The following is a 27,999-nucleotide window of genomic DNA, read 5'->3' as shown; positions in this document are numbered from 1 at the left end:
ACGTGGTGTGAGTTGGGGACGCGGTGTGTGTTGGGGACACGGTGTGAGTTGGGGACACGGTGTGTGTTGGGGACACGGTGTGAGTTGGGGACGTGGTGTGAGTTGGGGACGTGGTGTGAGTTGGGGACACGGTGTGAGTTGGGGACACGGTGTGTGTTGGGGACACGGTGTGAGTTGGGGACACGGTGTGTGTTGGGGACACGGTGTGAGTTGGGGACACGGTGTGAGTTGGGGACGTGGTGTGTGTTGGGGACACGGTGTGAGTTGGGGACGTGGTGTGTGTTGGGGACGTGGTGTGTGTTGGGGACACGGTGTGTGTTGGGGACACGGTGTGAGTTGGGGACACGGTGTGAGTTGGGGACGTGGTGTGAGTTGGGGACACGGTGTGAGTTGGGGACACGGTGTGAGTTGGGGACACGGTGTGAGTTGGGGACGTGGTGTGAGTTGGGGACACGGTGTGAGTTGGGGACACGGTGTGAGTTGGGGACGTGGTGTGAGTTGGGGACACGGTGTGTGTTGGGGACACGGTGTGAGTTGGGGACACGGTGTGAGTTGGGGACGTGGTGTGAGTTGGGGACACGGTGTGAGTTGGGGACACGGTGTGAGTTGGGGACACGGTGTGAGTTGGGGACGTGGTGTGAGTTGGGGACACGGTGTGAGTTGGGGACACGGTGTGAGTTGGGGACGTGGTGTGAGTTGGGGACGTGGTGTGTGTTGGGGACGTGGTGTGAGTTGGGGACGTGGTGTGAGTTGGGGACACGGTGTGAGTTGGGGACACGGTGTGAGTTGGGGACGTGGTGTGAGTTGGGGACACGGTGTGAGTTGGGGACGTGGTGTGAGTTGGGGACACGGTGTGAGTTGGGGACACGGTGTGAGTTGGGGACATGGTGTGAGTTGGGGACACGGTGTGAGTTGGGGACACGGTGTGAGTTGGGGACGTGGTGTGAGTTGGGGAAACGGTGTGAGTTGGGGACACGGTGTGTGTTGGGGACACGGTGTGTGTTGGGGACACGGTGTGAGTTGGGGACACGGTGTGAGTTGGGGACGTGGTGTGAGTTGGGGACACGGTGTGTGTTGGGGACGTGGTGTGAGTTGGGGACACGGTGTGAGTTGGGGACGTGGTGTGAGTTGGGGACACGGTGTGAGTTGGGGACGTGGTGTGAGTTGGGGACACGGTGTGAGTTGGGGACACGGTGTGAGTTGGGGACGTGGTGTGAGTTGGGGACACGGTGTGAGTTGGGGACGTGGTGTGTGTTGGGGACACGGTGTGAGTTGGGGACGTGGTGTGTGTTGGGGACACGGTGTGAGTTGGGGACGTGGTGTGTGTTGGGGACACGGTGTGAGTTGGGGACGTGGTGTGTGTTGGGGACGTGGTGTGTGTTGGGGACACGGTGTGAGTTGGGGACGTGGTGTGTGTTGGGGACACGGTGTGAGTTGGGGACACGGTGTGAGTTGGGGACACGGTGTGAGTTGGGGACACGGTGTGTGTTGGGGACACGGTGTGTGTTGGGGACGTGGTGTGAGTTGGGGACACGGTGTGAGTTGGGGACACGGTGTGAGTTGGGGACGTGGTGTGAGTTGGGGACACGGTGTGAGTTGGGGACGTGGTGTGAGTTGGGGACGTGGTGTGAGTTGGGGACACGGTGTGAGTTGGGGACGTGGTGTGTGTTGGGGACACGGTGTGAGTTGGGGACGTGGTGTGAGTTGGGGACACGGTGTGAGTTGGGGACACGGTGTGAGTTGGGGACACGGTGTGTGTTGGGGACGTGGTGTGAGTTGGGGACACGGTGTGTGTTGGGGACGTGGTGTGAGTTGGGGACACGGTGTGTGTTGGGGACGTGGTGTGAGTTGGGGACACGGTGTGAGTTGGGGACACGGTGTGAGTTGGGGACGTGGTGTGAGTTGGGGACACGGTGTGAGTTGGGGACATGGTGTGTGTTGGGGACACGGTGTGAGTTGGGGACGTGGTGTGTGTTGGGGACGTGGTGTGTGTTGGGGACACGGTGTGTGTTGGGGACGTGGTGTGTGTTGGGGACGTGGAGTGTGTTGGGGACACGGTGTGTGTTGGGGACGTGGTGTGTGTTGGGGACACGGTGTGTGTTGGGGACGTGGTGTGAGTTGGGGACACGGTGTGAGTTGGGGACACGGTGTGAGTTGGGGACGTGGTGTGAGTTGGGGACACGGTGTGAGTTGGGGACGTGGTGTGTGTTGGGGACACGGTGTGTGTTGGGGACACGGTGTGTGTTGGGTACGTGGTGTGTGTTGGGGACGTGGTGTGTGTTGGGGACACGGTGTGTGTTGGGGACGTGGTGTGTGTTGGGGACACGGTGTGTGTTGGGGACGTGGTGTGAGTTGGGGACACGGTGTGAGTTGGGGACACGGTGTGAGTTGGGGACGTGGTGTGAGTTGGGGACACGGTGTGAGTTGGGGACGTGGTGTGTGTTGGGGACACGGTGTGAGTTGGGGACGTGGTGTGAGTTGGGGACACGGTGTGAGTTGGGGACGTGGTGTGAGTTGGGGACGTGGTGTGAGTTGGGGACGTGGTGTGAGTTGGGGACACGGTGTGTGTTGGGGACACGGTGTGTGTTGGGGACACGGTGTGTGTTGGGGACGTGGTGTGAGTTGGGGACACGGTGTGAGTTGGGGACACGGTGTGAGTTGGGGACGTGGTGTGAGTTGGGGACACGGTGTGAGTTGGGGACGTGGTGTGTGTTGGGGACACGGTGTGAGTTGGGGACGTGGTGTGAGTTGGGGACACGGTGTGAGTTGGGGACGTGGTGTGAGTTGGGGACGTGGTGTGAGTTGGGGACGTGGTGTGAGTTGGGGACACGGTGTGTGTTGGGGACACGGTGTGAGTTGGGGACACGGTGTGAGTTGGGGACGTGGTGTGTGTTGGGGACACGGTGTGTGTTGGGGACACGGTGTGAGTTGGGGACACGGTGTGAGTTGGGGACGTGGTGTGAGTTGGGGACACGGTGTGAGTTGGGGACACGGTGTGAGTTGGGGACGTGGTGTGAGTTGGGGACACGGTGTGAGTTGGGGACGTGGTGTGAGTTGGGGACACGGTGTGAGTTGGGGACGTGGTGTGAGTTGGGGACGTGGTGTGAGTTGGGGACACGGTGTGAGTTGGGGACGTGGTGTGAGTTGGGGACGTGGTGTGAGTTGGGGACACGGTGTGAGTTGGGGACACGGTGTGAGTTGGGGACGTGGTGTGAGTTGGGGACACGGTGTGAGTTGGGGACACGGTGTGAGTTGGGGACGTGGTGTGAGTTGGGGACACGGTGTGAGTTGGGGACACGGTGTGAGTTGGGGACGTGGTGTGTGTTGGGGACACGGTGTGTGTTGGGGACGTGGTGTGAGTTGGGGACACGGTGTGAGTTGGGGACACGGTGTGAGTTGGGGACACGGTGTGTGTTGGGGACACGGTGTGAGTTGGGGACGTGGTGTGAGTTGGGGACACGGTGTGAGTTGGGGACACGGTGTGAGTTGGGGACACGGTGTGAGTTGGGGACGTGGTGTGAGTTGGGGACACGGTGTGAGTTGGGGACGTGGTGTGAGTTGGGGACACGGTGTGAGTTGGGGACGTGGTGTGAGTTGGGGACACGGTGTGAGTTGGGGACACGGTGTGAGTTGGGGACATGGTGTGAGTTGGGGACGTGGTGTGAGTTGGGGACACGGTGTGAGTTGGGGACGTGGTGTGAGTTGGGGACACGGTGTGAGTTGGGGACGCGGTGTGTGTTGGGGACGTGGTGTGTGTTGGGGACACGGTGTGAGTTGGGGACACGGTGTGAGTTGGGGACGTGGTGTGAGTTGGGGACACGGTGTGTGTTGGGGACGTGGTGTGAGTTGGGGACGTGGTGTGTGTTGGGGACACGGTGTGAGTTGGGGACACGGTGTGAGTTGGGGACGTGGTGTGAGTTGGGGACACGGTGTGAGTTGGGGACGTGGTGTGAGTTGGGGACACGGTGTGAGTTGGGGACGTGGTGTGAGTTGGGGACACGGTGTGAGTTGGGGACACGGTGTGAGTTGGGGACACGGTGTGAGTTGGGGACGTGGTGTGAGTTGGGGACACGGTGTGAGTTGGGGACGTGGTGTGAGTTGGGGACACGGTGTGAGTTGGGGACACGGTGTGAGTTGGGGACGTGGTGTGAGTTGGGGACACGGTGTGTGTTGGGGACGTGGTGTGAGTTGGGGACACGGTGTGTGTTGGGGACGTGGTGTGAGTTGGGGACACGGTGTGAGTTGGGGACACGGTGTGAGTTGGGGACACGGTGTGAGTTGGGGACGTGGTGTGAGTTGGGGACGTGGTGTGAGTTGGGGACACGGTGTGAGTTGGGGACACGGTGTGAGTTGGGGACGTGGTGTGAGTTGGGGACACGGTGTGAGTTGGGGACACGGTGTGAGTTGGGGACGTGGTGTGAGTTGGGGACACGGTGTGAGTTGGGGACACGGTGTGAGTTGGGGACGTGGTGTGAGTTGGGGACACGGTGTGAGTTGGGGACGTGGTGTGAGTTGGGGACACGGTGTGAGTTGGGGACACGGTGTGAGTTGGGGACACGGTGTGAGTTGGGGACGTGGTGTGAGTTGGGGACGTGGTGTGAGTTGGGGACACGGTGTGAGTTGGGGACACGGTGTGAGTTGGGGACGTGGTGTGAGTTGGGGACACGGTGTGAGTTGGGGACACGGTGTGAGTTGGGGACACGGTGTGAGTTGGGGACGTGGTGTGAGTTGGGGACGTGGTGTGAGTTGGGGACACGGTGTGAGTTGGGGACACGGTGTGAGTTGGGGACACGGTGTGAGTTGGGGACGTGGTGTGAGTTGGGGACACGGTGTGAGTTGGGGACACGGTGTGAGTTGGGGACACGGTGTGAGTTGGGGACGTGGTGTGAGTTGGGGACACGGTGTGAGTTGGGGACACGGTGTGAGTTGGGGACGTGGTGTGAGTTGGGGACACGGTGTGAGTTGGGGACACGGTGTGAGTTGGGGACGTGGTGTGTGTTGGGGACACGGTGTGTGTTGGGGACGTGGTGTGAGTTGGGGACGTGTTGTGTGTTGGGGACACGGTGTGAGTTGGGGACGTGGTGTGAGTTGGGGACGCGGTGTGTGTTGGGGACACGGTGTGTGTTGGGGACGTGGTGTGAGTTGGGGACACGGTGTGAGTTGGGGACACGGTGTGAGTTGGGGACACGGTGTGAGTTGGGGACGTGGTGTGAGTTGGGGACACGGTGTGAGTTGGGGACGTGGTGTGTGTTGGGGACACGGTGTGAGTTGGGGACACGGTGTGAGTTGGGGACGTGGTGTGTGTTGGGGACGTGGTGTGAGTTGGGGACACGGTGTGTGTTGGGGACACGGTGTGAGTTGGGGACGTGGTGTGAGTTGGGGACGCGGTGTGTGTTGGGGACACGGTGTGAGTTGGGGACGTGGTGTGAGTTGGGGACACGGTGTGAGTTGGGGACGTGGTGTGAGTTGGGGACACGGTGTGAGTTGGGGACGTGGTGTGTGTTGGGGACACGGTGTGAGTTGGGGACGTGGTGTGAGTTGGGGACACGGTGTGAGTTGGGGACACGGTGTGAGTTGGGGACACGGTGTGAGTTGGGGACGTGGTGTGAGTTGGGGACGTGGTGTGTGTTGGGGACACGGTGTGAGTTGGGGACGTGGTGTGTGTTGGGGACACGGTGTGAGTTGGGGACACGGTGTGTGTTGGGGACACGGTGTGAGTTGGGGACGTGGTGTGAGTTGGGGACACGGTGTGAGTTGGGGACGTGGTGTGAGTTGGGGACACGGTGTGAGTTGGGGACGTTGTGTGAGTTGGGGACACGGTGTGAGTTGGGGACACGGTGTGAGTTGGGGACGTGGTGTGTGTTGGGGACACGGTGTGAGTTGGGGACGTGGTGTGTGTTGGGGACACGGTGTGAGTTGGGGACGTGGTGTGAGTTGGGGACACGGTGTGAGTTGGGGACACGGTGTGAGTTGGGGACACGGTGTGAGTTGGGGACGTGGTGTGAGTTGGGGACACGGTGTGAGTTGGGGACACGGTGTGAGTTGGGGACACGGTGTGAGTTGGGGACGTGGTGTGTGTTGGGGACGTGGTGTGTGTTGGGGACACGGTGTGTGTTGGGGACACGGTGTGAGTTGGGGACACGGTGTGAGTTGGGGACACGGTGTGAGTTGGGGACACGGTGTGAGTTGGGGACGTGGTGTGAGTTGGGGGACACGGTGTGAGTTGGGGACATGGTGTGAGTTGGGGACACGGTGTGAGTTGGGGACACGGTGTGAGTTGGGGACACGGTGTGAGTTGGGGACGTGGTGTGTGTTGGGGACACGGTGTGAGTTGGGGACACGGTGTGTGTTGGGGACGTGGTGTGAGTTGGGGACACGGTGTGAGTTGGGGACACGGTGTGAGTTGGGGACACGGTGTGAGTTGGGGACGTGGTGTGAGTTGGGGACACGGTGTGAGTTGGGGACGTGGTGTGTGTTGGGGACACGGTGTGAGTTGGGGACACGGTGTGAGTTGGGGACGTGGTGTGTGTTGGGGACGTGGTGTGAGTTGGGGACACGGTGTGTGTTGGGGACACGGTGTGAGTTGGGGACGTGGTGTGAGTTGGGGACGCGGTGTGTGTTGGGGACACGGTGTGAGTTGGGGACGTGGTGTGAGTTGGGGACACGGTGTGAGTTGGGGACGTGGTGTGAGTTGGGGACACGGTGTGAGTTGGGGACGTGGTGTGTGTTGGGGACACGGTGTGAGTTGGGGACGTGGTGTGAGTTGGGGACACGGTGTGAGTTGGGGACACGGTGTGAGTTGGGGACACGGTGTGAGTTGGGGACGTGGTGTGAGTTGGGGACGTGGTGTGTGTTGGGGACACGGTGTGAGTTGGGGACGTGGTGTGTGTTGGGGACACGGTGTGAGTTGGGGACGTGGTGTGTGTTGGGGACACGGTGTGAGTTGGGGACGTGGTGTGTGTTGGGGACACGGTGTGAGTTGGGGACGTGGTGTGAGTTGGGGACACGGTGTGAGTTGGGGACACGGTGTGAGTTGGGGACGTGGTGTGAGTTGGGGACACGGTGTGAGTTGGGGACACGGTGTGAGTTGGGGACACGGTGTGAGTTGGGGACGTGGTGTGTGTTGGGGACGTGGTGTGTGTTGGGGACACGGTGTGTGTTGGGGACACGGTGTGAGTTGGGGACATGGTGTGAGTTGGGGACATGGTGTGAGTTGGGGACGTGGTGTGTGTTGGGGACGTGGTGTGAGTTGGGGACACGGTGTGTGTTGGGGACGTGGTGTGAGTTGGGGACACGGTGTGTGTTGGGGACGTGGTGTGAGTTGGGGACACGGTGTGTGTTGGGGACACGGTGTGAGTTGGGGACACGGTGTGAGTTGGGGACACGGTGTGAGTTGGGGACATGGTGTGTGTTGGGGACACGGTGTGTGTTGGGGACGTGGTGTGTGTTGGGGACACGGTGTGTGTTGGGGACGTGGTGTGTGTTGGGGACACGGTGTGTGTTGGGGACACGGTGTGAGTTGGGGACACGGTGTGTGTTGGGGACACGGTGTGAGTTGGGGACGTGGTGTGAGTTGGGGACACGGTGTGAGTTGGGGACATGGTGTGAGTTGGGGACGTGGTGTGTGTTGGGGACGTGGTGTGAGTTGGGGACGTGGTGTGAGTTGGGGACACGGTGTGAGTTGGGGACACGGTGTGAGTTGGGGACATGGTGTGAGTTGGGGACGTGGTGTGTGTTGGGGACGTGGTGTGAGTTGGGGACACGGTGTGAGTTGGGGACGTGGTGTGTGTTGGGGACACGGTGTGAGTTGGGGACGTGGTGTGAGTTGGGGACACGGTGTGTGTTGGGGACGTGGTGTGAGTTGGGGACACGGTGTGAGTTGGGGACGTGGTGTGAGTTGGGGACACGGTGTGAGTTGGGGACGTGGTGTGTGTTGGGGACACGGTGTGAGTTGGGGACACGGTGTGAGTTGGGGACATGGTGTGAGTTGGGGACGTGGTGTGAGTTGGGGACACGGTGTGTGTTGGGGACGTGGTGTGAGTTGGGGACACGGTGTGTGTTGGGGACGTGGTGTGAGTTGGGGACACGGTGTGAGTTGGGGACATGGTGTGTGTTGGGGACACGGTGTGAGTTGGGGACACGGTGTGTGTTGGGGACACGGTGTGAGTTGGGGACACGGTGTGAGTTGGGGACACGGTGTGAGTTGGGGACGTGGTGTGTGTTGGGGACGTGGTGTGAGTTGGGGACACGGTGTGAGTTGGGGACGTGGTGTGAGTTGGGGACACGGTGTGAGTTGGGGACGTGGTGTGTGTTGGGGACGTGGTGTGAGTTGGGGACACGGTGTGTGTTGGGGACGTGGTGTGAGTTGGGGACACGGTGTGAGTTGGGGACATGGTGTGTGTTGGGGACGTGGTGTGAGTTGGGGACATGGTGTGTGTTGGGGACGTGGTGTGAGTTGGGGACACGGTGTGAGTTGGGGACGCGGTGTGTGTTGGGGACACGGTGTGTGTTGGGGACGTGGTGTGAGTTGGGGACACGGTGTGAGTTGGGGACACGGTGTGAGTTGGGGACGTGGTGTGAGTTGGGGACACGGTGTGAGTTGGGGACACGGTGTGAGTTGGGGACGTGGTGTGAGTTGGGGACACGGTGTGAGTTGGGGACACGGTGTGTGTTGGGGACACGGTGTGAGTTGGGGACGTGGTGTGAGTTGGGGACGTGGTGTGAGTTGGGGACACGGTGTGAGTTGGGGACACGGTGTGTGTTGGGGACACGGTGTGAGTTGGGGACGTGGTGTGAGTTGGGGACGTGGTGTGAGTTGGGGACACGGTGTGAGTTGGGGACGTGGTGTGAGTTGGGGACGTGGTGTGAGTTGGGGACACGGTGTGAGTTGGGGACGTGGTGTGAGTTGGGGACACGGTGTGAGTTGGGGACGTGGTGTGAGTTGGGGACGTGGTGTGAGTTGGGGACACGGTGTGAGTTGGGGACATGGTGTGAGTTGGGGACGTGGTGTGAGTTGGGGACACGGTGTGTGTTGGGGACGTGGTGTGAGTTGGGGACACGGTGTGAGTTGGGGACGTGGTGTGAGTTGGGGACACGGTGTGAGTTGGGGACACGGTGTGAGTTGGGGACGTGGTGTGTGTTGGGGACACGGTGTGTGTTGGGGACACGGTTTGAGTTGGGGACACGGTGTGAGTTGGGGACACGGTGTGAGTTGGGGACGTGGTGTGAGTTGGGGACACGGTGTGAGTTGGGGACGTGGTGTGTGTTGGGGACACGGTGTGTGTTGGGGACACGGTGTGAGTTGGGGACGTGGTGTGTGTTGGGGACACGGTGTGAGTTGGGGACACGGTGTGAGTTGGGGACGTGGTGTGTGTTGGGGACGTGGTGTGAGTTGGGGACACGGTGTGTGTTGGGGACGCGGTGTGTGTTGGGGACGTGGTGTGAGTTGGGGACACGGTGTGTGTTGGGGACACGGTGTGAGTTGGGGACACGGTGTGAGTTGGGGACACGGTGTGAGTTGGGGACACAGTGTGACTTGGGGACACGGTGTGAGTTGGGGACGTGGTGTGTGTTGGGGACGTGGTGTGAGTTGGGGACACGGTGTGAGTTGGGGACACGGTGTGAGTTGGGGACACGGTGTGAGTTGGGGACGTGGTGTGAGTTGGGGACACGGTGTGTGTTGGGGACACGGTGTGAGTTGGGGACGTGGTGTGAGTTGGGTACACGGTGTGTGTTGGGGACACGGTGTGAGTTGGGTACACGGTGTGAGTTGGGGACGTGGTGTGAGTTGGGGACACGGTGTGTGTTGGGGACACGGTGTGAGTTGGGGACACGGTGTGAGTTGGGGACGTGGTGTGTGTTGGGGACACGGTGTGAGTTGGGGACACGGTGTGAGTTGGGGACGTGGTGTGAGTTGGGGACACGGTGTGAGTTGGGGACGTGGTGTGAGTTGGGGACACGGTGTGAGTTGGGGACGTGGTGTGAGTTGGGGACGTGGTGTGTGTTGGGGACACGGTGTGAGTTGGGGACACGGTGTGAGTTGGGGACGTGGTGTGTGTTGGGGACACGGTGTGAGTTGGGGACACGGTGTGAGTTGGGGACACGGTGTGTGTTGGGGACACGGTGTGAGTTGGGGACGTGGTGTGTGTTGGGGACACGGTGTGTGTTGGGGACACGGTGTGAGTTGGGGACACGGTGTGAGTTGGGGACATGGTGTGAGTTGGGGACACGGTGTGTGTTGGGGACACGGTGTGAGTTGGGGACACGGTGTGTGTTGGGGACACGGTGTGTGTTGGGGACACGGTGTGAGTTGGGGACACGGTGTGTGTTGGGGACACGGTGTTAGTTGGGGACACGGTGTGTGTTGGGGACACGGTGTGTGTTGGGGACACGGTGTGAGTTGGGGACACGGTGTGAGTTGGGGACGTGGTGTGAGTTGGGGACACGGTGTGAGTTGGGGACATGGTGTGAGTTGGGGACACGGTGTGAGTTGGGGACGTGGTGTGAGTTGGGGACACGGTGTGAGTTGGGGACATGGTGTGTGTTGGGGACACGGTGTGAGTTGGGGACACGGTGTGAGTTGGGGACGTGGTGTGAGTTGGGGACACGGTGTGTGTTGGGGACACGGTGTGAGTTGGGGACACGGTGTGAGTTGGGGACGTGGTGTGAGTTGGGGACACGGTGTGTGTTGGGGACACGGTGTGAGTTGGGGACACGGTGTGTGTTGGGGACACGGTGTGAGTTGGGGACACGGTGTGAGTTGGGGACACGGTGTGAGTTGGGGACACGGTGTGAGTTGGGGACGTGGTGTGTGTTGGGGACACGGTGTGAGTTGGGGACACGGTGTGTGTTGGGGACACGGTGTGAGTTGGGGACGCGGTGTGAGTTGGGGACACGGTGTGAGTTGGGGACATGGTGTGAGTTGGGGACACGGTGTGTGTTGGGGACACGGTGTGAGTTGGGGACACGGTGTGTGTTGGGGACACGGTGTGTGTTGGGGACACGGTGTGAGTTGGGGACACGGTGTGAGTTGGGGACACGGTGTGAGTTGGGGACGTGGTGTGTGTTGGGGACACGGTGTGAGTTGGGGACACGGTGTGAGTTGGGGACACGGTGTGAGTTGGGGACGTGGTGTGTGTTGGGGACACGGTGTGAGTTGGGGACACGGTGTGAGTTGGGGACGTGGTGTGAGTTGGGGACACGGTGTGAGTTGGGGACACGGTGTGTGTTGGGGACACGGTGTGTGTTGGGGACACGGTGTGAGTTGGGGACGTGGTGTGAGTTGGGGACACGGTGTGTGTTGGGGACACGGTGTGAGTTGGGGACACGGTGTGAGTTGGGGACACGGTGTGAGTTGGGGACGTGGTGTGTGTTGGGGACACGGTGTGAGTTGGGGACGTGGTGTGTGTTGGGGACACGGTGTGAGTTGGGGACACGGTGTGTGTTGGGGACACGGTGTGAGTTGGGGACGTGGTGTGTGTTGGGGACACGGTGTGAGTTGGGGACGTGGTGTGAGTTGGGGACACGGTGTGAGTTGGGGACGTGGTGTGAGTTGGGGACACGGTGTCAGTTGGGGACACGGTGTGAGTTGGGGACACGGTGTGTGTTGGGGACACGGTGTGAGTTGGGGACACGGTGTGAGTTGGGGACACGGTGTGAGTTGGGGACGTGGTGTGAGTTGGGGACGTGGTGTGAGTTGGGGACACGGTGTGAGTTGGGGACGTGGTGTGAGTTGGGGACACGGTGTGAGTTGGGGACACGGTGTGAGTTGGGGACGTGGTGTGTGTTGGGGACGTGGTGTGAGTTGGGGACACGGTGTGAGTTGGGGACACGGTGTGTGTTGGGGACACGGTGTGAGTTGGGGACGTGGTGTGTGTTGGGGACACGGTGTGTGTTGGGGACACGGTGTGAGTTGGGGACACGGTGTGAGTTGGGGACGTGTTGTGTGTTGGGGACGTGGTGTGAGTTGGGGACGTGGTGTGAGTTGGGGACGTGGTGTGAGTTGGGGTCACGGTGTGTGTTGGGGACACGGTGTGAGTTGGGGACACGGTGTGAGTTGGGGACACGGTGTGTGTTGGGGACGTGGTGTGAGTTGGGCACACGGTGTGTGTTGGGGACACGGTGTGTGTTGGGGACACGGTGTGAGTTGGGGACACGGTGTGAGTTGGGGACGTGGTGTGAGTTGGGGACACGGTGTGTGTTGGGGACACGGTGTGTGTTGGGGACGTGGTGTGTGTTGGGGACGTGGTGTGTGTTGGGGACACGGTGTGAGTTGGGGACACGGTGTGAGTTGGGGACGTGGTGTGAGTTGGGGACACGGTGTGAGTTGGGGACGTGGTGTGTGTTGGGGACGTGGTGTGAGTTGGGGACACGGTGTGAGTTGGGGACGTGGTGTGTGTTGGGGACGTGGTGTGTGTTGGGGACACGGTGTGAGTTGGGGACACGGTGTGAGTTGGGGACGTGGTGTGAGTTGGGGACACGGTGTGAGTTGGGGACGTGGTGTGTGTTGGGGACACGGTGTGAGTTGGGGACACGGTGTGTGTTGGGGACACGGTGTTAGTTGGGGACGTGGTGTGTGTTGGGGACGTGGTGTGTGTTGGGGACACTGTGTGAGTTGGGGACACGGTGTGAGTTGGGGACGTGGTGTGTGTTGGGGACACGGTGTGTGTTGGGGACGTGGTGTGAGTTGGGGACACGGTGTGAGTTGGGGACGTGGTGTGTGTTGGGGACACGGTGTGAGTTGGGGACGTGGTGTGTGTTGGGGACGTGGTGTGAGTTGGGGTCACGGTGTGTGTTGGGGACACGGTGTGAGTTGGGGACGTGGTGTGAGTTGGGGACACGGTGTGAGTTGGGGACGTGGTGTGTGTTGGGGACACGGTGTGAGTTGGGGACGTGGTGTGAGTTGGGGACACGGTGTGAGTTGGGGACGTGGTGTGTGTTGGGGACGTGGTGTGTGTTGGGGACACGGTGTGAGTTGGGGACGTGGTGTGTGTTGGGGACACGGTGTGAGTTGGGGACACGGTGTGTGTTGGGGACGTGGTGTGAGTTGGGGACACGGTGTGTGTTGGGGACGTGGTGTGAGTTGGGGTCACGGTGTGTGTTGGGGACACGGTGTGAGTTGGGGACGTGGTGTGAGTTGGGGACACGGTGTGTGTTGGGGACACGGTGTGAGTTGGGGACACGGTGTGTGTTGGGGACACGGTGTGTGTTGGGGACACGGTGTGAGTTGGGGACACGGTGTGAGTTGGGGACGTGGTGTGAGTTGGGGACACGGTGTGAGTTGGGGACATGGTGTGAGTTGGGGACACGGTGTGAGTTGGGGACGTGGTGTGAGTTGGGGACACGGTGTGAGTTGGGGACATGGTGTGTGTTGGGGACACGGTGTGAGTTGGGGACACGGTGTGAGTTGGGGACGTGGTGTGAGTTGGGGACACGGTGTGTGTTGGGGACACGGTGTGAGTTGGGGACACGGTGTGAGTTGGGGACACGGTGTGAGTTGGGGACGTGGTGTGAGTTGGGGTCATGGTGTGTGTTGGGGACACGGTGTGAGTTGGGGACACGGTGTGAGTTGGGGACGTGGTGTGAGTTGGGGTCATGGTGTGTGTTGGGGACACGGTGTGAGTTGGGGACACGGTGTGTGTTGGGGACACGGTGTGAGTTGGGGACGTGGTGTGAGTTGGGGTCATGGTGTGTGTTGGGGACACGGTGTGAGTTGGGGACACGGTGTGTGTTGCGGACACGGTGTGTGTTGGGGACACGGTGTGAGTTGGGGACACGGTGTGAGTTGGGGACGTGGTGTGAGTTGGGGACACGGTGTGAGTTGGGGACATGGTGTGAGTTGGGGACACGGTGTGAGTTGGGGACGTGGTGTGAGTTGGGGACACGGTGTGAGTTGGGGACATGGTGTGTGTTGGGGACACGGTGTGAGTTGGGGACACGGTGTGTGTTGGGGACACGGTGTGAGTTGGGGACACGGTGTGTGTTGGGGACACGGTGTGAGTTGGGGACACGGTGTGAGTTGGGGACACGGTGTGAGTTGGGGACGTGGTGTGAGTTGGGGACACGGTGTGAGTTGGGGACACGGTGTGAGTTGGGGACACGGTGTGTGTTGGGGACGTGGTGTGAGTTGGGGACGTGGTGTGAGTTGGGGACGTGGTGTGAGTTGGGGACACGGTGTGTGTTGGGGACACGGTGTGAGTTGGGGACACGGTGTGAGTTGGGGACGTGGTGTGAGTTGGGGACACGGTGTGTGTTGGGGACACGGTGTGAGTTGGGGACACGGTGTGTGTTGGGGACACGGTGTGAGTTGGGGACACGGTGTGAGTTGGGGACACGGTGTGAGTTGGGGACGTGGTGTGAGTTGGGGACACGGTGTGAGTTGGGGACGTGGTGTGAGTTGGGGACACGGTGTGTGTTGGGGACACGGTGTGAGTTGGGGACGTGGTGTGAGTTGGGGACACGGTGTGTGTTGGGGACACGGTGTGAGTTGGGGACGCGGTGTGAGTTGGGGACACGGTGTGAGTTGGGGACGTGGTGTGAGTTGGGGACACGGTGTGAGTTGGGGACGTGGTGTGAGTTGGGGACACGGTGTGTGTTGGGGACGCGGTGTGTGTTGGGGACACGGTGTGAGTTGGGGACACGGTGTGAGTTGGGGACACGGTGTGAGTTGGGGACGTGGTGTGTGTTGGGGACACGGTGTGAGTTGGGGACACGGTGTGAGTTGGGGACACGGTGTGAGTTGGGGACGTGGTGTGTGTTGGGGACACGGTGTGAGTTGGGGACACGGTGTGAGTTGGGGACGTGGTGTGAGTTGGGGACACGGTGTGAGTTGGGGACACGGTGTGTGTTGGGGACACGGTGTGTGTTGGGGACACGGTGTGAGTTGGGGACGTGGTGTGAGTTGGGGACACGGTGTGTGTTGGGGACACGGTGTGAGTTGGGGACACGGTGTGAGTTGGGGACGTGGTGTGTGTTGGGGACGTGGTGTGTGTTGGGGACGTGGTGTGTGTTGGGGACACGGTGTGAGTTGGGGACGTGGTGTGTGTTGGGGACGTGGTGTGTGTTGGGGACGTGGTGTGTGTTGGGGACACGGTGTGAGTTGGGGACGTGGTGTGTGTTGGGGACGTGGTGTGTGTTGGGGACACGGTGTGAGTTGGGGACACGGTGTGTGTTGGGGACACGGTGTGAGTTGGGGACGTGGTGTGTGTTGGGGACACGGTGTGAGTTGGGGACGTGGTGTGAGTTGGGGACACGGTGTGAGTTGGGGACGTGGTGTGAGTTGGGGACACGGTGTCAGTTGGGGACACGGTGTGAGTTGGGGACACGGTGTGTGTTGGGGACACGGTGTGAGTTGGGGACACGGTGTGAGTTGGGGACACGGTGTGAGTTGGGGACGTGGTGTGAGTTGGGGACGTGGTGTGAGTTGGGGACACGGTGTGAGTTGGGGACGTGGTGTGAGTTGGGGACACGGTGTGAGTTGGGGACACGGTGTGAGTTGGGGACGTGGTGTGTGTTGGGGACGTGGTGTGAGTTGGGGACACGGTGTGAGTTGGGGACACGGTGTGTGTTGGGGACACGGTGTGAGTTGGGGACGTGGTGTGTGTTGGGGACACGGTGTGTGTTGGGGACACGGTGTGAGTTGGGGACACGGTGTGAGTTGGGGACGTGGTGTGTGTTGGGGACGTGGTGTGAGTTGGGGACGTGGTGTGAGTTGGGGACGTGGTGTGAGTTGGGGTCACGGTGTGTGTTGGGGACACGGTGTGAGTTGGGGACACGGTGTGAGTTGGGGACACGGTGTGTGTTGGGGACACGGTGTGAGTTGGGCACACGGTGTGTGTTGGGGACACGGTGTGTGTTGGGGACACGGTGTGAGTTGGGGACGTGGTGTGAGTTGGGGACACGGTGTGTGTTGGGGACACGGTGTGTGTTGGGGACACGGTGTGAGTTGGGGACACGGTGTGAGTTGGGGACGTGGTGTGAGTTGGGGACACGGTGTGAGTTGGGGACGTGGTGTGTGTTGGGGACACGGTGTGAGTTGGGGACACGGTGTGTGTTGGGGACACGGTGTGTGTTGGGGACACGGTGTGAGTTGGGGACACTGTGTGAGTTGGGGACACGGTGTGAGTTGGGGACGTGGTGTGTGTTGGGGACACGGTGTGTGTTGGGGACGTGGTGTGAGTTGGGGACACGGTGTGAGTTGGGGACGTGGTGTGTGTTGGGGACACGGTGTGAGTTGGGGACGTGGTGTGTGTTGGGGACGTGGTGTGAGTTGGGGTCACGGTGTGTGTTGGGGACACGGTGTGAGTTGGGGACGTGGTGTGAGTTGGGGACACGGTGTGAGTTGGGGACGTGGTGTGTGTTGGGGACACGGTGTGAGTTGGGGACGTGGTGTGAGTTGGGGACACGGTGTGAGTTGGGGACGTGGTGTGTGTTGGGGACACGGTGTGAGTTGGGGACGTGGTGTGTGTTGGGGACACGGTGTGAGTTGGGGACGTGGTGTGTGTTGGGGACACGGTGTGAGTTGGGGACACGGTGTGTGTTGGGGACACGGTGTGTGTTGGGGACACGGTGTGAGTTGGGGACACTGTGTGAGTTGGGGACACGGTGTGAGTTGGGGACGTGGTGTGTGTTGGGGACACGGTGTGTGTTGGGGACGTGGTGTGAGTTGGGGACACGGTGTGTGTTGGGGACGTGGTGTGAGTTGGGGTCACGGTGTGTGTTGGGGACACGGTGTGAGTTGGGGACGTGGTGTGAGTTGGGGACACGGTGTGTGTTGGGGACACGGTGTGAGTTGGGGACACGGTGTGTGTTGGGGACACGGTGTGTGTTGGGGACACGGTGTGAGTTGGGGACACGGTGTGAGTTGGGGACGTGGTGTGAGTTGGGGACACGGTGTGAGTTGGGGACATGGTGTGAGTTGGGGACACGGTGTGAGTTGGGGACGTGGTGTGAGTTGGGGACACGGTGTGTGTTGGGGACACGGTGTGAGTTGGGGACACGGTGTGAGTTGGGGACACGGTGTGAGTTGGGGACGTGGTGTGAGTTGGGGACGTGGTGTGAGTTGGGGACACGGTGTGAGTTGGGGACACGGTGTGAGTTGGGGACACGGTGTGAGTTGGGGACGTGGTGTGAGTTGGGGACACGGTGTGAGTTGGGGACACGGTGTGAGTTGGGGACGTGGTGTGAGTTGGGGACACGGTGTGAGTTGGGGACATGGTGTGAGTTGGGGACACGGTGTGAGTTGGGGACGTGGTGTGAGTTGGGGACACGGTGTGAGTTGGGGACATGGTGTGTGTTGGGGACACGGTGTGAGTTGGGGACACGGTGTGAGTTGGGGACGTGGTGTGAGTTGGGGACACGGTGTGTGTTGGGGACACGGTGTGAGTTGGGGACACGGTGTGAGTTGGGGACGTGGTGTGAGTTGGGGACACGGTGTGAGTTGGGGACACGGTGTGAGTTGGGGACGTGGTGTGAGTTGGGGACACGGTGTGAGTTGGGGACGTGGTGTGAGTTGGGGACACGGTGTGTGTTGGGGACACGGTGTGAGTTGGGGACACGGTGTGAGTTGGGGACACGGTGTGTGTTGGGGACACGGTGTGAGTTGGGGACGTGGTGTGAGTTGGGGACACGGTGTGTGTTGGGGACACGGTGTGAGTTGGGGACGCGGTGTGAGTTGGGGACACGGTGTGAGTTGGGGACACGGTGTGAGTTGGGGACGTGGTGTGTGTTGGGGACACGGTGTGAGTTGGGGACACGGTGTGAGTTGGGGACACGGTGTGAGTTGGGGACGTGGTGTGTGTTGGGGACACGGTGTGAGTTGGGGACACGGTGTGAGTTGGGGACGTGGTGTGAGTTGGGGACACGGTGTGAGTTGGGGACACGGTGTGAGTTGGGGACGTGGTGTGTGTTGGGGACACGGTGTGAGTTGGGGACACGGTGTGAGTTGGGGACACGGTGTGAGTTGGGGACACGGTGTGTGTTGGGGACACGGTGTGAGTTGGGGACACGGTGTGAGTTGGGGACACGGTGTGAGTTGGGGACGTGGTGTGAGTTGGGGACACGGTGTGAGTTGGGGACACGGTGTGTGTTGGGGACACGGTGTGAGTTGGGGACACGGTGTGAGTTGGGGACGTGGTGTGTGTTGGGGACACGGTGTGAGTTGGGGACACGGTGTGAGTTGGGGACGTGGTGTGTGTTGGGGACGTGGTGTGAGTTGGGGACGTGGTGTGTGTTGGGGACGTGGTGTGTGTTGGGGACACGGTGTGAGTTGGGGACACGGTGTGAGTTGGGGACGTGGTGTGTGTTGGGGACGTGGTGTGAGTTGGGGACGTGGTGTGAGTTGGGGACGTGGTGTGAGTTGGGGTCACGGTGTGTGTTGGGGACACGGTGTGAGTTGGGGACACGGTGTGAGTTGGGGACACGGTGTGTGTTGGGGACGTGGTGTGAGTTGGGCACACGGTGTGTGTTGGGGACACGGTGTGAGTTGGGGACACGGTGTGAGTTGGGGACGTGGTGTGAGTTGGGGACACGGTGTGTGTTGGGGACACGGTGTGTGTTGGGGACACGGTGTGAGTTGGGGACACGGTGTGAGTTGGGGACGTGGTGTGAGTTGGGGACACGGTGTGAGTTGGGGACGTGGTGTGTGTTGGGGACACGGTGTGTGTTGGGGACGTGGTGTGAGTTGGGGACACGGTGTGTGTTGGGGACACGGTGTGTGTTGGGGACGTGGTGTGAGTTGGGGACACGGTGTGTGTTGGGGACGTGGTGTGAGTTGGGGTCACGGTGTGTGTTGGGGACACGGTGTGAGTTGGGGACGTGGTGTGAGTTGGGGACACGGTGTGAGTTGGGGACGTGGTGTGTGTTGGGGACACGGTGTGAGTTGGGGACGTGGTGTGAGTTGGGGACACGGTGTGAGTTGGGGACGTGGTGTGTGTTGGGGACACGGTGTGAGTTGGGGACGTGGTGTGTGTTGGGGACACGGTGTGAGTTGGGGACGTGGTGTGTGTTGGGGACACGGTGTGAGTTGGGGACGTGGTGTGTGTTGGGGACACGGTGTGAGTTGGGGACACTGTGTGAGTTGGGGACACGGTGTGAGTTGGGGACGTGGTGTGTGTTGGGGACACGGTGTGTGTTGGGGACGTGGTGTGAGTTGGGGACACGGTGTGTGTTGGGGACGTGGTGTGAGTTGGGGTCACGGTGTGTGTTGGGGACACGGTGTGAGTTGGGGACGTGGTGTGAGTTGGGGACACGGTGTGTGTTGGGGACACGGTGTGAGTTGGGGACACGGTGTGTGTTGGGGACACGGTGTGAGTTGGGGACGTGGTGTGAGTTGGGGTCATGGTGTGTGTTGGGGACACGGTGTGTGTTGGGGACACGGTGTGAGTTGGGGACGTGGTGTGAGTTGGGGACACGGTGTGAGTTGGGGACGTGGTGTGTGTTGGGGACACGGTGTGAGTTGGGGACACGGTGTGAGTTGGGGACACGGTGTGAGTTGGGGACACGGTGTGTGTTGGGGACACGGTGTGAGTTGGGGACGTGGTGTGAGTTGGGGACGTGGTGTGAGTTGGGGACACGGTGTGTGTTGGGGACACGGTGTGAGTTGGGGACGTGGTGTGAGTTGGGGACACGGTGTGAGTTGGGGACACGGTGTGTGTTGGGGACACGGTGTGAGTTGGGGACACGGTGTGAGTTGGGGACACGGTGTGAGTTGGGGACGTGGTGTGAGTTGGGGTCACGGTGTGAGTTAGGGACACGGTGTGTGTTGGGGACACGGTGTGAGTTGGGGACACGGTGTGAGTTGGGGACACGGTGTGTGTTGGGGACACGGTGTGAGTTGGGGACACGGTGTGTGTTGGGGACACGGTGTGAGTTGGGGACACGGTGTGAGTTGGGGACACGGTGTGAGTTGGGGACACGGTGTGTGTTGGGGACACGGTGTGAGTTGGGGACGTGGTGTGAGTTGGGGACACGGTGTGAGTTGGGGACACGGTGTGTGTTGGGGACGTGGTGTGAGTTGGGGACGTGGTGTGTGTTGGGGACACGGTGTGAGTTGGGGACACGGTGTGAGTTGGGGACACGGTGTGAGTTGGGGACGTGGTGTGAGTTGGGGACACGGTGTGAGTTGGGGACACGGTGTGAGTTGGGGACACGGTGTGTGTTGGGGACGTGGTGTGTGTTGGGGACACGGTGTGAGTTGGGGACACGGTGTGTGTTGGGGACACGGTGTGAGTTGGGGACGTGGTGTGTGTTGGGGACACGGTGTGAGTTGGGGACACGGTGTGAGTTGGGGACACGGTGTGAGTTGGGGACGTGGTGTGAGTTGGGGACGTGGTGTGAGTTGGGGACACGGTGTGAGTTGGGGACACGGTGTGTGTTGGGGACACGGTGTGAGTTGGGGACGTGGTGTGAGTTGGGGACGCGGTGTGTGTTGGGGACACGGTGTGTGTTGGGGACACGGTGTGAGTTGGGGACACGGTGTGTGTTGGGGACACGGTGTGAGTTGGGGACACGGTGTGTGTTGGGGACACGGTGTGAGTTGGGGACGTGGTGTGAGTTGGGGACACGGTGTGAGTTGGGGACACGGTGTGAGTTGGGGACACGGTGTGAGTTGGGGACACGGTGTGAGTTGGGGACACGGTGTGTGTTGGGGACGTGGTGTGAGTTGGGGACGTGGTGTGTGTTGGGGACGTGGTGTGTGTTGGGGACGTGGTGTGAGTTGGGGACGTGGTGTGAGTTGGGGACACGGTGTGAGTTGGGGACACGGTGTGTGTTGGGGACGTGGTGTGTGTTGGGGACGTGGTGTGAGTTGGGGACACGGTGTGAGTTGGGGACACGGTGTGAGTTGGGGACACGGTGTGAGTTGGGGACGTGGTGTGAGTTGGGGTCACGGTGTGAGTTAGGGACGTGGTGTGAGTTGGGGACACGGTGTGAGTTGGGGACACGGTGTGAGTTGGGGACGTGGTGTGAGTTGGGGACACGGTGTGAGTTGGGGACACGGTGTGAGTTGGGGACACGGTGTGAGTTGGGGACGTGGTGTGTGTTGGGGACACGGTGTGAGTTGGGGACACGGTGTGAGTTGGGGACGTGGTGTGAGTTGGGGACACGGTGTGAGTTGGGGACGTGGTGTGTGTTGGGGACGTGGTGTGAGTTGGGGACACGGTGTGTGTTGGGGACACGGTGTGAGTTGGGGACGTGGTGTGAGTTGGGGACACGGTGTGAGTTGGGGACACGGTGTGAGTTGGGGACACGGTGTGTGTTGGGGACACGGTGTGAGTTGGGGACGTGGTGTGAGTTGGGGACACGGTGTGAGTTGGGGACACGGTGTGAGTTGGGGACACGGTGTGAGTTGGGGACACGGTGTGTGTTGGGGACACGGTGTGAGTTGGGGACGTGGTGTGAGTTGGGGACACGGTGTGAGTTGGGGACACGGTGTGAGTTGGGGACACGGTGTGAGTTGGGGACGTGGTGTGAGTTGGGGACGTGGTGTGAGTTGGGGACGTGGTGTGAGTTGGGGACACGGTGTGAGTTGGGGACACGGTGTGTGTTGGGGACACGGTGTGAGTTGGGGACACGGTGTGAGTTGGGGACACGGTGTGAGTTGGGGACGTGGTGTGAGTTGGGGTCACGGTGTGTGTTGGGGACGTGGTGTGTGTTGGGGACACGGTGTGAGTTGGGGACACGGTGTGAGTTGGGGACGTGGTGTGAGTTGGGGACGTGGCGTGAGTTGGGGACGTGGTGTGAGTTGGGGACGTGGTGTGAGTTGGGGACACGGTGTGAGTTGGGGACACGGTGTGAGTTGGGGACGTGGTGTGAGTTGGGGACACGGTGTGAGTTGGGGACGTGGTGTGTGTTGGGGACACGGTGTGTGTTGGGGACACGGTGTGAGTTGGGGACACGGTGTGAGTTGGGGACACGGTGTGAGTTGGGGACGTGGTGTGAGTTGGGGTCACGGTGTGTGTTGGGGACGTGGTGTGTGTTGGGGACACGGTGTGAGTTGGGGACACGGTGTGAGTTGGGGACACGGTGTGAGTTGGGGACGTGGTGTGAGTTGGGGACGTGGCGTGAGTTGGGGACGTGGTGTGAGTTGGGGACACGGTGTGAGTTGGGGACGTGGTGTGAGTTGGGGACGTGGTGTGTGTTGGGGACACGGTGTGAGTTGGGGACGTGGTGTGAGTTGGGGACACGGTGTGAGTTTGGGACGTGGTGTGAGTTGGGGACACGGTGTGTGTTGGGGACACGGTGTGTGTTGGGGACGTGGTGTGAGTTGGGGACACGGTGTGAGTTGGGGACACGGTGTGAGTTGGGGACGTGGTGTGAGTTGGGGACGTGGTGTGTGTTGGGGACGTGGTGTGAGTTGGGGACACGGTGTGTGTTGGGGACGTGGTGTGAGTTGGGGACGTGGTGTGAGTTGGGGACACGGTGTGAGTTGGGGACACGGTGTGAGTTGGGGACGTGGTGTGTGTTGGGGACGTGGTGTGAGTTGGGGACGTGGTGTGAGTTGGGGACACGGTGTGAGTTGGGGACACGGTGTGTGTTGGGGACGTGGTGTGAGTTGGGGACGTGGTGTGAGTTGGGGACACGGTGTGTGTTGGGGACACGGTGTGTGTTGGGGACACGGTGTGAGTTGGGGACGTGGTGTGAGTTGGGGACGTGGTGTGAGTTGGGGACGTGGTGTGAGTTGGGGACACGGTGTGAGTTGGGGACGTGGTGTGTGTTGGGGACACGGTGTGAGTTGGGGACGTGGTGTGTGTTGGGGACACGGTGTGAGTTGGGGACACGGTGTGAGTTGGGGACGTGGTGTGAGTTGGGGACGTGGTGTGAGTTGGGGACACGGTGTGAGTTGGGGACGTGGTGTGTGTTGGGGACACGGTGTGAGTTGGGGACACGGTGTGAGTTGGGGACGTGGTGTGAGTTGGGGACGTGGTGTGAGTTGGGGACGTGGTGTGAGTTGGGGACACGGTGTGAGTTGGGGACACGGTGTGTGTTGGGGACGTGGTGTGAGTTGGGGACGTGGTGTGAGTTGGGGACACGGTGTGTGTTGGGGACACGGTGTGTGTTGGGGACACGGTGTGAGTTGGGGACGTGGTGTGAGTTGGGGACGTGGTGTGAGTTGGGGACGTGGTGTGAGTTGGGGACACGGTGTGAGTTGGGGACACGGTGTGTGTTGGGGACGTGGTGTGAGATGGGGACGTGGTGTGTGTTGGGGACGTGGTGTGTGTTGGGGACGTGGTGTGTGTTGGGGACGTGGTGTGAGTTGGGGACGTGGTGTGAGTTGGGGACGTGGTGTGTGTTGGGGACGTGGTGTGAGATGGGGACGTGGTGTGTGTTGGGGACGTGGTGTGTGTTGGGGACGTGGTGTGAGTTGGGGACGTGGTGTGTGTTGGGGACGCGGTGTGAGTTGGGGACGTGGTGTGAGATGGGGACGTGGTGTGTGTTGGGGACGTGGTGTGTGTTGGGGACGCGGTGTGAGTTGGGGACGTGGTGTGAGATGGGGACGTGGTGTGTGTTGGGGACGTGGTGTGTGTTGGGGACGTGGTGTGAGTTGGGGACGTGGTGTGTGTTGGGGACGCGGTGTGAGTTGGGGACACGGTGTGTGTTGGGGACGTGGTGTGTGTTGGGGACGTGGTGTGAGTTGGGGACGTGGTGTGAGTTGGGGACGTGGTGTGTGTTGGGGACGTGGTGTGAGTTGGGGACGTGGTGTGAGATGGGGACGTGGTGTGTGTTGGGGACGTGGTGTGTGTTGGGGACGTGGTGTGAGTTGGGGACGTGGTGTGTGTTGGGGACGTGGTGTGAGTTGGGGACGTGGTGTGTGTTGGGGACGCGGTGTGAGTTGGGGACGTGGTGTGTGTTGGGGACGCGGTGTGAGATGGGGACGTGGTGTGTGTTGGGGACGTGGTGTGTGTTGGGGACGCGGTGTGAGTTGGGGACGTGGTGTGAGTTGGGGACACGGTGTGAGTTGGGGACACGGTGTGAGTTGGGGACGTGGTGTGTGTTGGGGACACGGTGTGTGTTGGGGACACGGTGTGTGTTGGGGACACGGTGTGAGTTGGGGACGTGGTGTGAGTTGGGGACACGGTGTGAGTTGGGGACACGGTGTGTGTTGGGGACACGGTGTGAGTTGGGGACACGGTGTGAGTTGGGGACACGGTGTGTGTTGGGGACGTGGTGTGAGTTGGGGACACGGTGTGAGTTGGGGACACGGTGTGAGTTGGGGACACGGTGTGAGTTGGGGACGTGGTGTGAGTTGGGGACACGGTGTGTGTTGGGGACACGGTGTGAGTTGGGGACACGGTGTGTGTTGGGGACACGGTGTGAGTTGGGGACGTGGTGTGTGTTGGGGACACGGTGTGAGTTGGGGACACGGTGTGAGTTGGGGACACGGTGTGAGTTGGGGACACGGTGTGTGTTGGGGACACGGTGTGAGTTGGGGACGTGGTGTGAGTTGGGGACACGGTGTGAGTTGGGGACACGGTGTGAGTTGGGGACACGGTGTGTGTTGGGGACACGGTGTGAGTTGGGGACGTGGTGTGAGTTGGGGACACGGTGTGAGTTGGGGACACGGTGTGAGTTGGGGACGTGGTGTGAGTTGGGGACACGGTGTGAGTTGGGGACGTGGTGTGAGTTGGGGACGTGGTGTGAGTTGGGGACACGGTGTGAGTTGGGGACGTGGTGTGAGTTGGGGACGTGGTGTGTGTTGGGGACGTGGTGTGTGTTGGGGACGTGGTGTGAGTTGGGGACACGGTGTGTGTTGGGGACACGGTGTGTGTTGGGGACACGGTGTGAGTTGGGGACGTGGTGTGTGTTGGGGACGTGGTGTGAGTTGGGGACACGGTGTGAGTTGGGGACGTGGTGTGAGTTGGGGACACGGTGTGAGTTGGGGACGTGGTGTGAGTTGGGGACACGGTGTGTGTTGGGGACACGGTGTGTGTTGGGGACACGGTGTGAGTTGGGGACGTGGTGTGTGTTGGGGACGTGGTGTGAGTTGGGGACACGGTGTGAGTTGGGGACGTGGTGTGAGTTTGGGACGTGGTGTGAGTTGGGGACACGGTGTGAGTTGGGGACACGGTGTGTGTTGGGGACACGGTGTGAGTTGGGGACACGGTGTGAGTTGGGGACGTGGTGTGAGTTGGGGACACGGTGTGTGTTGGGGACGTGGTGTGAGTTGGGGACGTGGTGTGAGTTGGGGACACGGTGTGAGTTGGGGACGTGGTGTGAGTTGGGGACACGGTGTGAGTTGGGGACACGGTGTGAGTTGGGGACACGGTGTGAGTTGGGGACACGGTGTGTGTTGGGGACACGGTGTGAGTTGGGGACGTGGTGTGAGTTGGGGACGTGGTGTGAGTTGGGGACACGGTGTGAGTTGGGGACACGGTGTGTGTTGGGGACACGGTGTGAGTTGGGGACGTGGTGTGAGTTGGGGACACGGTGTGTGTTGGGGACACGGTGTGTGTTGGGGACGTGGTGTGAGTTGGGGACGTGGTGTGAGTTGGGGACGTGGTGTGAGTTGGGGACACGGTGTGAGTTGGGGACACGGTGTGTGTTGGGGACACGGTGTGAGTTGGGGACACGGTGTGAGTTGGGGACACGGTGTGTGTTGGGGACACGGTGTGTGTTGGGGACGTGGTGTGAGTTGGGGACGTGGTGTGAGTTGGGGACGTGGTGTGAGTTGGGGACACGGTGTGAGTTGGGGACACGGTGTGTGTTGGGGACACGGTGTGAGTTGGGGACACGGTGTGAGTTGGGGACACGGTGTGAGTTGGGGACATGGTGTGTGTTGGGGACGTGGTGTGAGTTGGGGACACGGTGTGAGTTGGGGACATGGTGTGTGTTGGGGACGTGGTGTGTGTTGGGGACACGGTGTGAGTTGGGGACACGGTGTGTGTTGGGGACACGGTGTGAGTTGGGGACACGGTGTGTGTTGGGGACGTGGTGTGTGTTGGGGACACGGTGTGTGTTGGGGACACGGTGTGAGTTGGGGACACGGTGTGTGTTGGGGACACGGTGTGAGTTGGGGACACGGTGTGAGTTGGGGACATGGTGTGTGTTGGGGACGTGGTGTGTGTTGGGGACACGGTGTGAGTTGGGGACACGGTGTGTGTTGGGGACACGGTGTGAGTTGGGGACACGGTGTGTGTTGGGGACGTGGTGTGTGTTGGGGACACGGTGTGTGTTGGGGACACGGTGTGAGTTGGGGACACGGTGTGAGTTGGGGACACGGTGTGAGTTGGGGACACGGTGTGTGTTGGGGACGTGGTGTGTGTTGGGGACACGGTGTGAGTTGGGGACACGGTGTGTGTTGGGGACACGGTGTGAGTTGGGGACGTGGTGTGTGTTGGGGACACGGTGTGTGTTGGGGACGTGGTGTGAGTTGGGTTTTGGCTCTGGGATGTGAGAGTGCCAGGCTCTGTGTTCGGGGGCTGTGGGACTGGGTGTGTAAGTGTTTGCGTTGGGGCGTTGGTTCAGGTGGTTGCTAAGACTTGGCCGTTTCACTTGCTTTCAGGCGAGCTCTACGATCAAGATGCTGCTTCTCTTCAGCTGAAGGTTATTCACTACGTAAGTCTTCAATCGACTAAGTTATCAAAGCTCTTGTGGGTATTTGTGCAAAAAATTACAATCAGGACGGAGGGAGGGAGACTCCGAACTCTCTCAGTGTCAATGCTGCCAAATTCCTGATATCTCCTTTCACTGTCACTGACATTGCGCAGGCATTTTCCAAAATGTTGTCCACTCTGGAAAGATCCCATCAGATGGGAGATAGCCCAAACAGACAGAGACAGGAAACAGGAGCATATGAGCCGATTAGGCTGACATCTGGCAGTGGGAAAATTACAGCAGGGGACTTAAAACGTCTTAGTGCTATCAGGCAAAGACAGCATGTCTTTGTCAAACAGAAATAGTGTTTGTCGGATTTGTTAGCGTTCTTTGAAATGAAACAAGTGGGATAGGTAAAGGGGAGCTGGTGGATGTGGTGTATGTGGTTTGCTGGAAGACCCATCAAGGGTTACTTTGAGGATATTGATGAATTCTTACAGCCATCCCCAGTCTACATTCCCCAGTTCCTGCCCAGTTTTGCGAGAGTTGGTCTTCTCCCAATTTAATACTTTCACCTGAGGGCGACTTTATCAAGAAGTAGCTTAAAACTTACTGTATGATGCTCAGTGTTCTCGAAATGCTACCCCACTGAAACTTTGATCACCTGATTGGGTTCATTCCCCAACCCCAGGTTTATAATGGCCCCTTCCCGAGTTGTACAATTCACATCTTGTTTCAATGTGAGGAGATGTTGCTATTTTGTGACTGCATCACTGAATGAATGAGCTAGTGACAATACAAAAATGTTAATCTCTATATCAAAGAGTAATTCAGATGAAACCTTAAGGGGAGCCCCCTTGAAAAAGATATTCAAAAAAATTGGAGCTGGTTTTATAGCCTGAACAACCAAGTTGTGTGTAATTATCTGACCAAGCCTTGGCTGTAAGAAGTATTACATTCCAACCTGCGCATTCAACGCTCTTCAGAGAGACCTAGAGTCAAATAGCAAGATTTCTTAATGAACCGCCAATAAACAGTTTGACTGCATTGAGGCTTTCAGCCGTGGACACCAGAAGATTATGAAGGCTTTGCAAAAAAAAGTTCAATCAGAATTGATCACAGAGAACCTGGGACGATTCTCCTCAAAACAAGAAAACAGGATCACCGTTCCTTCACTGGGTCAAAACTCTGGAACTCCTGGTAGAAATGTGTGCTACATACTGCTCAGAGTCATAGAGCTGTAGAACACTGAAACAGACCCTTGTCCGTGCTGGCCAGATATCCTCAACTAATCTTGTTCCATTTGCCAGCACTTGGCCCATATCCCTCCAAACCCTTCCTATCCATATACCCATCCAGATGCCTTTTAAATGCTGTAATTGTACCAGCCTCCACCACTTCCTCTGGCAGCTCATTCCATACACACACCACCCTCTGCGTGAAAAAGTTGCCTATTAGGTCCCTTTTATA

The 27,999-nt window shown here is 60.0% G+C and overlaps 1 protein-coding gene across 4 annotated transcripts in view; it reads left to right on the top strand.

Moving 5' to 3' along the window:
- pde2a (phosphodiesterase 2A) overlaps window positions 1-27,999 on the top strand; it is a 541,714-nt gene that overhangs the window by 324,994 nt on the left and 188,721 nt on the right. For all 4 annotated transcript variants that reach the window (XM_087988442.1, XM_087988444.1, XM_087988443.1 and 1 more), the window contains one exon: window positions 26,498-26,550. In XM_087988442.1, the coding sequence (XP_087844568.1) occupies window positions 26,498-26,550 (53 nt within the window). The remainder of the gene's footprint in view (window positions 1-26,497; window positions 26,551-27,999) is intronic.

The sequence above is a fragment of the Chiloscyllium plagiosum genome, unplaced genomic scaffold (genome assembly GCF_037043375.1).
Source record: "Chiloscyllium plagiosum isolate Xiang-an unplaced genomic scaffold, Cpla_swu_hap1 HiC_scaffold_6, whole genome shotgun sequence".
NCBI classification, from domain to species: domain Eukaryota; kingdom Metazoa; phylum Chordata; class Chondrichthyes; order Orectolobiformes; family Hemiscylliidae; genus Chiloscyllium; species Chiloscyllium plagiosum.
This window is presented reverse-complemented; position numbering and strand designations above follow the sequence as displayed.